This window comes from Oncorhynchus mykiss, chromosome 2 (assembly GCF_057628025.1).
Source record: "Oncorhynchus mykiss isolate SJ-2025 chromosome 2, ASM5762802v1, whole genome shotgun sequence".
Lineage (NCBI taxonomy): Eukaryota > Metazoa > Chordata > Actinopteri > Salmoniformes > Salmonidae > Oncorhynchus > Oncorhynchus mykiss.
In genome coordinates, this window is record NC_143023.1 from 43,165,960 (window position 1) to 43,178,617 (window position 12,658).

Here is a 12,658-nt window from a genome sequence, read left to right on the forward strand (position 1 = left end):
CAAATAAAAATATATTTATATTACAGTTGGTAATGCAACAAAATAGGAAAAACGCCAAGGGGGAATAAATACTTCTGCAAGGCACTGTAAACCAAGTAATCGTTACTCATTGTGTATTTATTCCTCGTGTTAGAATTTTATTCTATTATTTTAAACATTTTCTCTGCATTGTTGGGATTGTTGTTCTCTGCATTGTTGGGATTGTTGTTCTCTGCATTGTTGGGATTGTTGTTCTCTGCATTGTTAACTAAGCATTTCACTGTTAGTTTACGAAGCAAGCGACAAATGTATTTGTTTTTGTTGATTTTAACTCCAATTGTTATTTTGTTTGAATTCAAACAGCAGCATTCTATATGGATTAATCAATTGTTATTTTAGTTTATCTATAAAAAAAGATATATTTTTCAAAAACAAGAAAACCAGTAAAACAAAGAAGTATGGTGCAATTTTTATTGGTTCAGAGACAAAACATTTGCTGTGTGTGAAAATCTTTAGGGCACTTGTTCCTCCTTGTACCATATCCAATCTTAAAGAGACCTTCCTGTCCATCTCCATTTCAAGTTGTGAGAACATTATGAAAAAGACAGACATGTTTTTTTTCCTCCAAAAATACAAAGTAAAAGAACTTAAACAAGAATCACTTTCATAGTTAAACAAAATAATAAATATGGAGCACTTCTCTGTACATAGGCATTACATTGACAAATCTTTTTTTATAAAAAAATATGACTTCAGTGCATTTTCTTTGCAAAGCGCTCACTGCTCCTTCAATATACCACCTCATATCCCATATTTTAAAATACCCTGACATCAATGCAATGGCCTTAAAGGGATAGTTTGGGGTTTTGGCAATTCATTTTCATGTCTCTGCATCCAGTATGAATGAAGGTAGAGGTGCTGTAGTTTCGCAAGCCAATGCTAACTAGCTTAGTGCAAAGACTGGAAGTCTTCGGGTACAGCTAGTTAGCATTGGCTCGCGAAACTACCTCTAACCCTTAACTATCCCTCTAATAAGGATACAAACAGTCATCACGCCACACAGGAACCCCCTTCCTAGAAACACAGAGTGCATATCACAGCCTTTCATCTTTGTCGTCATCTCAAGACACAAACCCAGACAGAAAAGGCACAAGTAACTACAGTTTGAGTAATACTGGACAAAGAGACAAAACAACATGTGCATTTATTGTTGATTAAAGATTTTGGTCATTTACAAATGTATTCATATTTATTTTACATATATTCAAATATATATTAAGATAGCAGTATCAATAGAGACACAGAAGGTAAGATCGAGAGATTTAAAGAAATCGTCAAAAAGAAAAAAGTGCATTTTATAACAAACCTGAATATTGCAGAACTAACATTTAAGTTAACAATTGTATTGAAAACTGTATAAAAACAAAGCAATACAAAACCCAAAAACAAGAGTAGCAACAAAAAGCGTAAAGGACGCATGACGTATCAAAGGGTGGAGACTAAGTGCTCTGGCCTTGATTGGTTGAGTCTCCACCTTTAGCTCCTCCCTCTACCAATTCTGAACCAGTCGCTCTGGACCCCAACCCTGGTGGCTCCTGCCTCTCAAACAGCTGTCCAATCCTGTGTGTGGGAGGGGGGGACTGGCTGACTAGGGGGATGGTCCTGCCTGGCCATGTGAGGGCCATCGTTCTCTGGTCTCTGCCTCAGACCTGTGTCAGTGGGAGGAGCTGTGTGAGCTGTCGTATTGCTTTGTGTTTATCATCCCTGGGTCCATCCTACCTTGCTGCGAGGTGGAGGGTTTGGAACGTATGGGTGGGGTTAAACTGGGAATGCACAGCCCTGATTGGCTGGCTCCTACTACTTCCTGGCTGTCTGACCAGTGGTCCTCAGGAGTTCTGAGCCCTTGAGTTCTGGGGGTCCTGCACCAGGGGGCTTCCCTCCTGGTCTGGCCCAGTAGAAGCCCCTCCATCGGGGGAGAGGAGGCCGAGGTGGGGGTAGTGGGGTGGGAGCGGGGACGAGCCTGCACCATCTGAATGCCCCCAATGGGGATCATCAGGTAGGGCACCCTGGCCTGCTGTGAGTGCAGTGGCAGGTGGCTGAAGATGCGGTCCATGGACTGGGCTTTAGTGCTGTCCCTGGGGGACAGACGGAAAGCTGGGGGGAATGACAGGCAGGGCTCTGGACCAATCTGCCCTTCACTTGGTGTTCCTATCCTCTCCTGTTGGGGGAGCAAGGACCACATTATTACTTCACACAGTAGAACAAAACACTGAACTTGTTTTCACATTGCCTTTGGCTAAACTGGGCTTACAATGCAGGTTTTAAAATGCAGGGGAGGGAAGCAACAAGCAGGCATTAAACACCATCAACCATCAAAAGTACATTTACAAAGTATAGCATAGTTATGTATTTAGGCCTCTGCTATTTTCATATAGTGAGTGTTAGCTTAGTACCAAAAGGGAAATTAGTCTGCAATAAGATTTACGTTTACTACTGACCATTACTGACAATGTAGTTATGTGGAGGGATGGCTAATTACATCTCATTTTGTAACTGACAAGAATAACTGTGGATTAAAATAACATGAAAAACTACAGGATCAGAAAGTGAATTAAATGCATAACTTACCATTGAGCCCACCTGTCTGCGATCGCTGGCCATCGTACTGGGGATGTCCCATGGCAAACGACTGGGTGAGCTCCGAGGTCTATGCTGAACCCCCAGGGGCGAGGGAGAGGCCTGGGCCCACAACACCCGATACTGGGTAGGGGACATTGGCCGGAGAGGGGAGAGAGGCCGCATAGGGTTCAGGGGGGATAGAGCTCTGATGGGGGATGGTCCTCTCTTGGGGGAAGGCGAGAGGTGTCGGTTGTGGGAGGCCAGCTCCCGTCTGAGGGAAAGGCTTCGGATGGGAGAGCAGCTTTCACTGCTAGGGGAGAAAGCCCTGGGGGAGGCGTCCAAGCCAAGGCGGGAGAACTGTGCCCTCCGGCTTTTTGGAGAGGAAGCATGCCCGCTGGGCCACAGTCTGCGGGTGGGAGAGAGATCCTGGCTGGGACAGGGGCTGGGAGCTGGCTGGGGTTCTGGGGCTGAGGGGTCAGGCGTGCCCTGCTGGGACTGTCTTTTGCTGCTGGAGTGCCCCCTTGCAGACAGACTGCAGTTGGAGGAGCAAGATGAGGACTCTTCTTCTTCCTCATCATCGTCCTCCTCTGAATCATCCACGTCAGAGAACTGGTGCTCATCCTGGTCCTCGGAGCCAGACAAATGCTCTTCAATACCTCCTGATGAGAAGAAGGGGAAAACTTAGAAAGAGGGGGAAACTCACACAATTCTCCAAACTCCAGTCCTCCAGGCTACACCTAAATTAACACAGTTGTGTTCAGTAGTCACGAAATGGAAGAAAGCAGTCAGAAACAGAGTGAAACGGGAAGGTACTATCAGAACCTGTCCAATACGAAACACTTGGTCTAAACTAGTTCCAGATTGAATGGCAAGACTGAAAACCAGCAGACAATTCAGCTCTCCAGATACGAAGTTCATCTAAGTCACTCTGGACTTACAGTGAGCTCTAAAAGTATTGGGACACTGACATTTGTTGTTGTTTTGGCTCTGTACTCCTGCACTTTGGATTTGACTATGAGCTTCAATAAAAATAGAATATGTTTCTAAACTCTTCTACATTAATGTGGACGCTACCATGATTACAGATAGTACTGAATGAATCGTGAATAATGATGAATGAGAAAGTTAGACGCACAAATACGCTAACCTCCCATTCTATTGTAATGGTGAGAGGTTAGCATGTCTTGGGGGCATAATTCTTGTGTCTAACTTTCGTAATCATCATTATTCACGATTCATTCAGGAATATCCATAATCATGGTAGAATCCACATTTACGTATAAGTGTTTAGAAAATGATATTCTTATTTACAATAAAAGTGACTCCAAAATGACACGATACATTATTTATCATTCATTACTATTGGGCAAAAACATTTCTTAACACAATCAAAAACTTAAAATGCATTCAACAAGTTTGTAGAGTAATGTAATCATTGCATGCTAGGAATATGGGACCAAATTCTAAAACTTTGACTACTTTAAAACACATAACTAAATGTGTCCCAATACTTTTGGTCCCTGAAAATGAGGGGACTACGTACAAAATGTGCTGTAATTCCTGACAGTTCCCCAGATTTGGAAGAAATTACCCTCAAATTAAAGCTGACAGTCTGCACTTTAACCTCCTAGTCATTATATCATTTCAAACCCAAATTGGTGGAGTGCAGAGCCAAAACATAAAAAAATTGGGCACTACCACAATACTTGGAGCTCACTGCATATAAACACACATTCATACACACGAACACATGAAATGGGCACAAGGACCAGGACAGGCTGGCTTCCTATCCAACATAACATTCTATCAACCTGATGTTATAAATAGCAAGCAGACGGACAAGGTTTGATTTAATGGAATCGTGCTGCTATTTCCATTCATGAAGTCTAACAGCTGGCTTTTGAATGGAAGGGTTATTTGAATGGGCTGTCCTCGGCTCAGTGTTGACTGCAGTCTGCTACCGGGATGGATTGAGAGAGGGATGGGTGGCATTGAGCCTGCACAGAGAGGGGGTGGATGTGAATGTCTGGAATGCTGTTCTTTAAAGGCTAGGACTGCAGCCTTGAAAACAACAATGTACATCTCTCCCATCCTACACCAGAAACAGACTCTATGGAATGTATTTGGCCATGTATTTTTTATGTATTAATTTAATATTTTTAATTTCTCTTTAGCACGACAGAGGAACGAGAATAGCACCATACTGCCTTACATATCCAACATACATGTCATGCCCAGTTCCAGTTTCTTTAGAGGAGCAGATATAGCTACAAGGGTAGCTATCGAGTCAGGTTTGAGGAAAGATGTTTGATGGGTGAAGTTTCCTCCCTATGTTATTGTACCTGCTTCCTCGGTCTCTGGCTCGTCCAGTGAAGACCCAGACGTTCCCATTGACTGGCACTTCTTCCCATGAGCCTTGGACTTCATGTGCTTGGTAAGGTTCCCTATGAAGACAAGGAAAACAAGAACAGCAAAGCCACATTAGACTGAACCGGAGCAGGGTAGATGAGGAATAATTGATGGTGCGGGGAGAGACCAGAGTACAACCAAATAGTCGAGCATAGCTAGGTTTGCAAAATTCTGGGAACTTTCAATAAATTCCCTGTTTTTTCCAGAATCCCAGTTGGAAGATTCCTGGAATCAGGAGGGAATCCAGAAACCTCCAACCAAAATTTCTGTAAAACCAGGGAATTAATTGAAAGTTCCCTGAATTTTGCAACCCTAAGCCATTTCCCAGTCATTTTTAGATGGAATGTCACAGCCCGCCCGTGAGGAAAACCACCTCTTGTTATCTAGGTTACCCCATTGGTTCACAGCAAAAACGTGACATTTTTAAAACTGAATTTTCCTGTCTGCTTGTTTTAGTCAACTACAAAATTACATTTAAGTACAACATGTCTAAAGATTACTTTTCAACATTCACATTACTAAAAGTAATATTGTAGGGCTTCCCTCATGCCCCTTTTCATGACGCATGAGGCCTTCTGTCTTCTGGTAGGCCATCATTGTAAATAATAATTTGTTCTTAAATAAGGTTCATATATTTTTATACATTTGCAAAGAAAAACCAACCTATTTTCGCTTTGTCATTATTGGGTATTGTGTGTAGATTGATGAGGGATAAATTAAAAAAAAAAAAAAATAGAATATGGCTGTAATGTAATAAAATGTGGAAAAAGGCAAAGGGTCTGAATACTTTCCGAATGCACTGTAGCTATGTGTGTGTTAAACTTTTCATCACATTTAACTTGTTTAGTGTAGTCCGTTTATAACTCCACTCACTACTGGTATAGTCTGTTTGTTTATGTTGTTGGTTTTGGCTAGCTTATAATGGTCCAGTCGGTAGGTAGCTAGCACTCACTCACGTGGCTGCTAGCACCGTCATTTTTTTTCTCTTTTTTTTTTTTCTAACTAGGCAAGTCAGTTAAAGACCATTAGCTATGAGACTTGAAACTGAGCTCAGGTGCATTCTGTTTACGTTCATCATCCTTGAGATGTTTCTACAACTTGAACTTTAATTAAATTGATTGGACATGATTTTGAAAAGGCACACACCTGTCTATATAAGGTCCTACAGTTGACAGTGCATGTCAGAGAAAAACCAAGCCACGAAGGTCGAACTAATTGTCCGTAGAGCTCCGAGACAGGATTGTTTCAAGGCACAGATCTGGGGAAGGGTACAAAAACATTTCTGCAGCATTGAAGATCTCCAAGAACATAGTGGCCTCCATCATTCTTAAATTGAAGAAGTTTGGAACCACCAAGACTCTTTCTAGAGCTGGCCACCCGGCCAAACTGAGCAATCGGGAGAGAAGGGCTTTGGTCAGGGAGGTCACCAAAAACCCGATGGTCACTCTGACAGAGCTCCAGAGTTTCTCTGTTGAGATGGGAGAATCTTCCAGAAGGACAACCATGCAGCACTCCACCAATCAGGCCTTTACTATAGAGTGGCCAGACGGAAGACACTACTCAGTAAAAGGCACATTACAGCCTGCTTGGAGTTAGTCAAAAGGCACCTAAAGACTCCCAGACCATGAGAAACAAGATTCTCTGGGCTGATGAAACCAATAATGAACTATTTAGCCTGAATGACAAGTGTCACATCTGGAGGAAACGTGACACCATCCCTACAGTAAAGTATGGTGGTGGCAGCATCATGCTGTGGGGATGTTTTTCAGCAGACAACGCAGGAGTAGATTTGAGACAAGTCTTTGAATGTCCTTGAGTGGCCCAGCCAAAGCCCGGACTTGAACCCAATCGAACATCTCTGGAGAGACCTGAAAATTGCTGTGCAGCGACGCTCCCCATCCAACCTGACAGAGCTTGAGAGGATCTGCAGAGAAGAATGGGAGAAACTCCCCAAATACAAGTGGGCCAAGTTTGTAGCGTCATACCAAAGAAGACTTAAGGCTATTATCGCTGCCAAAAGGTGCAAGTCCCAAGTACTGACTAAAGGGTCTGAATACTTATGTAAATGTGATGTCAGTTTTTATTTTTATTTTATAAATTCGCAACAATTTCTAAAAACCTATTTTTTCTTTGTCATAATGGGGTATCGTGTGTAGATTGAGGGGATTTTTTTTTTTTTTTAATCCATTTTAGAAATCATTTTAGAATAAGACTAATGTAACAAAATGTGTAAAAAGTCAAATAGTTTGAATACTTCCTGAATGCACTTTACGTGTGGCCTACTTGGGAACCGGATCCCATATTTTCCATGTCGAATAGCCTGAAGCCACATGGCTTTTTTCGCAGGCTCTATTTCCTTATGTTGTTTTTATCTGGTTATATGTTCATTGAACAACACAGCAGTTTTCCGGCATGTATTGTTATTTCTGTATAATAAGAACATTTATGAAGTTGGCTCTTTTACTATGGGGGTCAATGGGAAAGAATGTTTGTGTTCCCCAATTTGTGGACGTGGTCAAGGGGAATTCCTTCTTATGGTGTGAATATCGACTTGGAGTATAGCTAATCGTTAAAGAAACTGCTCAACCATATACGAAGCAGAGCGACACCGAATGCCGTATTATGATTTGGGGGCCTATTTTTTTATTTATTTTTTATTTCACCTTTATTTAACCAGGAAGGCAAGTTGAGAACAAGTTCTCATTTACAATTACGACCTGGCCAAGATAAAGAAAAATAAGTCTATATACAATGTGAGCAAATGAGGTGAGATAAGGGAGGTAAAGGCAAAAAAGGCCATGGTGGCCGAAGTAAATACCATATAGCAAGTAAAACACTGGAATGGTAGATTTGCAGTGGAAGAATGTGCAAAGTAGAAATAGAAATAATGGGGTGCAAAGGAGCAAAATAAATAAATAAATAAATAAATAAATACAGTAGGGGAAGAGGTAGTTGCTTGGGCTAAATTATAGATGGGCTATGTACAGGTGCAGTAATCTGTGAGCTGCTCTGACAGCTGGTGCTTAAAGCTAATGAGGGAGATAAGTGTTTCCAGTTTCAGAGATTTTTGTAGTTCGTTCCAGTCATTGGCAGCAGAGAACTGGAAGGGGAGGCAGCCAAAGGAGGAATTGGTTTTGGGGGTGACCAGAGAGATATACCTGCTGGAGCGCGTGCTACAGGTGAGTGCTGCTATGGTGACCAGCGAGCTGAGATAAGGGGGGACTTTACCTAGCAGGGTCTTGTAGATGACCTGGAGCCAGTGGGTTTGGCGACGAGTATGAAGCGAGGGCCAGCCAACGAGAGCGTACAGGTCGCAGTGGTGGGTAGTATATGGGTCTTTGGTGACAAAATGGATGGCACTGTGATAGACTGCAGAACCGTCCAGAGTAGTGATGCTGGACGGGCGGGCAGGTGCAGGCAGCGATCGTTTGAAAAACATGCATTTAGTTTTACTTGTATTTAAGAGCAGTTGGAGGCCACGGAAGGAGAGTTGTATGGCATTGAAGCTCGTCTGGAGGGTTGTTAACACAGTGTCCAACGAAGGGCCAGAAGTATACAGAATGGTGTCGTCTGCGTAGAGGTGGATCAGAGACTCACCAGCAGCAAGAGCGACATCATTGATGTATACAGAGAAGAGAGTCGGCCCAAGAATTGAACCCTGTGGCACCCCCATAGAGACTGCCAGAGGCCCGGACAACAGGCCCTCCGATTTGACACACTGAACTCTATCAGAGAAGTAGTTGGTGAACCAGGCGAGGCAATCATTTGAGAAACCAAGGCTATCGAGTCTGCTGATGAGGTTATGGCGATTGACAGAGTCGAAAGCCTTGGCCAGCTCAATGAATACGGCTGCACAGTATTGTTTCTTATCGATGGCGGTTAAGATATCGTTATGGACCTTGAGCGCGGCTGAGGTGCACCCATGACCAGCTCTGAAACCAGATTGCATAGCGGAGAACGTGCGGTGGGATTCGAAATGGTCGGTAATCTGTTTGTAGAAAGGTCACACCTTCTCTTTCTCACCTTTGGTTTTGAAGGCGAAGTTGCAGTGTTTGCAGATGTAGGGCCGGAGATCCGTGTGTGTCCGAATGTGCTTCCTTAGCATGCTGGGCTTCTTACAGCGGATCCCGCACTCTCCGCACACGTACTTTCCTCTTCCGCGACCCCGCACATACACATACTCCTCATTAGACTTGTACCTGATGGGAAAGAGGGGGAGAGGGAGAGGAAGTGGGGGGGAAAGAGAGTGAGTAATTAAAAAAAATGCATAGTAAGTTAAAAGTAGGTAAAGATAGCTCCCTGGGCCTACTCTACACAAGGCACTCTTCACATCAGAACGGGTTAGCCCCACTAAACCCCAGCTTCCTCTATGTCCCCCTGTAGTTCGCTCTCTCCAGCCTGTCTACGCCCATAGCAGGCAGGCAGGCAGGTAGACAGAGAACCCAACCTTTATCCTCAGTTTTGTTGGCTCGGCCAACAACAGCAGCAGCTATAGAGAGGGAAGCCTGGCTTTAGCCAACTGCCCCAAAACTACAATACGTACAAAATCCAACTCTACATTTAGCCCTACTCTATAAAAGACTAGTTTATATGTTGTTTTTAATGCTTACGGAAATACTATGCACTACCCAACTCGATGTACACTCATCTTTAAATAGAGAATTTGTTATACAGTATACTAGATCAACATGAATAAAGATCAGTATTCGCATTGAGCTTTCCAATGAGGCAACAACAGTACTTTGAACACACTCTTACTCAACTGAGAAACAGTCTCCAGAGTGCCATTCTATTGCATTCACTCAGTACAGCCTGTGTCTGCACACTGACACATTTCGTGGCATGGCTAAAAATATTGCCTCACATTTCCAGCAGAGTGAGACTCAAGCTGCACACATCTGCCTTTCAATCGGGGGCACTCAAGGTGTTCCTGCAAGGAAGCTGACAAATCATTCCCAGTTGTACAATGGCATAACTGATAAGAGTAAACAGATGTGACGAAGCACAACTCTTCCTATAGTTCTTTTAGATGGGGACTGTGAATTTCAAAGCAGCAACAACGGATGGTGATAATGCCATTGATGGAATGCAACAGTGTTTTCAGTCACTACTGTGAGTGCAGGCACACGGCATACACCCAGCAGGAGAAACAGGACAAAATAAGTGAAAAAATGACCTTAACACGGACAATTTCAATCCGTTTCTGGTTGTCATGAATGTGACTGTGAATTATGGTAAAGCCTGCATCCTGTTGAACTTCATACAATACAATATGATAAATACACTGATCATGACCTCACAGGATAACAGTGGAATGAGCTAAGCTGACTATGTCACCAAGCCAATGAGAAAATGTGACAATGTATTTACTCCATAAAAATGTATGTGTGGCTGTGTAAAGAGCAACTAGACAGTTGCAGCTGCACTAAATGCAGATTAAGGAGATTAAATTCAATGTTCCACTGTCACAGAGGACGCCCACGGCTCCTTTAGTTTATGAGAAAAGCGACAGCGAGGAAAAAGCCTGCCATGTTACAGCATCTGTTTCTCCAATTGAATAATGTTAATGTGCTCCAGAGAGCCCCCCCCCCCAGTCAGTCCCTCCTCTCTCACAGACGTGACTTAATTGGATCAGGATGGAAACATACAAGTCATTAAAACCACAAAAACAGAGCTGAGCTGCCTGCATGCCGTGTATTTATAGAAAGTAGTGATGTGTGTTGTGTTCTGATGACGGCAGTGGTGGTTGAGAACACAGAGAAGAGAGGTAGAATGAATGTTTCTATCGTGCTACATGCATTGTGTGTGTGTTTGTGTGCTCCCCAATATTTGCAAGATTTAAGTGTCCCAGACAAGTTTTAAAGAGAAGGGTGAAATATGCAGAAACTCATTTGCGCATTCTTCTGCTCATAGTGCGAGATGGTCAACGAGCCCTGATGGATGATGTTAAATTCTCCAGATTAAGACTGGGACATCACAAAAATGTTCAGACATGTTTGATATTTTTGCTGTGTTAAGAGGGGACACCCGTACGAACAGCGGCACTAACCCGTAGAAACGCATGTCAAGTACCTCTGCCGAGTCCCCAACAAACGGTAGTTCCAGTTTTCATGGAAAATGGAACGAGAGCCTGTGATTGGACTTCTGCTCCATATTAACTCTTCCTCCACATTTACTGGACTGGTTGAACAGTGCAGAAGAGCACCTCCCAAAAGTTTTTTCCCCTTCTCCTCAAGACCAGTATGTAGGCCATTGTAGGGGATCTAGATTCAGGCGTTCATTTTACGCCCGCTATGTTAGGTTAATCTGTTTGCTACGGAACCGAGAGAGAAGTCCGCTGTAGCATATTGTATTTTTTGCTGTGCAACCTGGAAATTGGATTTGAGCACAGTGCTTCTAGAAAAATCTCCCAGATGTCTAAATTCTGTTTAGGTCATTGTGTTGTTTCCTGATGAGCAGCAGCTGTTCCCCATTCCCCAAGTCAATCTTCCACGTTTAGCATGTATCACATTTCATGCTAAAATCACCTCTTAAATTGATAGCGTTACTCAATGAATTGGTATTTTTTTGTTGAGATTTGGGCATGGAAAAAAAGGTCTCCCAAAATGCTAATGTTGCCAAATCTTTGCAATGGCTAGTTTCAGAAAGTCAAAGTGTGGATTGCAATTACTCCTTTTCCATAGACTGCTTTCAATTTAAACAAATATTTACATATGTAAAAATCACTAAACTATCCATTTAAGGTCAAAACTTTATGGCTTGTAAATTGTAAACCCCTGTTAGCAACCACTGATGATAGTTATAGATGTGGGGGGACATAACCTGTCGGTGGTCCATCTATAGCTAATTTCCTGCATTTCTACACAATCCAATATGCCATCTTTATTTAGAACAACAAAAAGTAAACAAAAATGCCCCCAGTCTTCAAACTTGGTAAGAGATCATTATTAAATATGTTTAAGTCATTGATAAGACTGAACTAGATCAAAGGAAATGCAATAATCAATGTTGCACCTTTAACCAATAACATAACAAATTAACAAAAATACAAAGACTTGATTGTCTTTAAGACATCATCTATATAACATTTCTGCCAGACTGCCCAGCCAGCCCGAGCCGCCTGCAACCCCGACCACCACCGAAAGTACATAACGCAACTTTTTCTCAACACAATATACATTAACACAAAGAAACAGCAAATCCTCCATATAATTAATCTCATAGGCCTAATAGTACTGTAGAGCGCCTTTTACATGCACACAAAATAGCTGGGTCGCCCCATCTTGTTCCTAGGGGTCCAACACCCTGCAGCGCCCCAACCCAACACACCCCACTCAGCTTTAGGATCTTAGAGAAACATAAATTATTGGTTTTGGGTGTGTTAGGCCAAGGCCAGAGTGACAACCCACAAGATGGAAGACCCCTAGGGCCAGGTTTGAGCAGTCCAGCAGCTAGGGATTGACAAAAAAGGTATCTCCCCTGACTTGGGCATGTTTTCAATAGACTCCTTTTGTAGTACTACATTACATATAAGGCATGCAGACCTTATAAAAGTGCCCAGTATACCCTTAATAAATCAATTCTGGTGATACATAACTTGATATTTCTGCCATCCATTGTGACATTGAGGGAGGATAACCAACCTTCAAAT

General features: G+C 42.7%; 1 protein-coding gene across 2 annotated transcripts in view; it reads right to left on the minus strand.

The window, feature by feature from the left end:
* Positions 1 to 436: 436 nt before the first annotated feature.
* The window catches only part of LOC110490306 (transcription factor HIVEP3), a 67,482-nt gene continuing 55,260 nt past the window's right edge, over positions 437 to 12,658 (minus strand). For both annotated transcript variants that reach the window (XR_016486763.1, XM_021563622.3), the window contains exons 4-7: positions 9,031 to 9,206; positions 4,941 to 5,042; positions 2,608 to 3,257; positions 437 to 2,197 (exon numbers count right to left, since the gene is read on the minus strand). Coding sequence is in view for 1 of the 2 variants with exons in the window: in XM_021563622.3 (XP_021419297.3) it covers positions 1,694 to 2,197; positions 2,608 to 3,257; positions 4,941 to 5,042; positions 9,031 to 9,206 (1,432 nt within the window). In the remaining variant the exon portion in view is untranslated. The remainder of the gene's footprint in view (positions 2,198 to 2,607; positions 3,258 to 4,940; positions 5,043 to 9,030; positions 9,207 to 12,658) is intronic.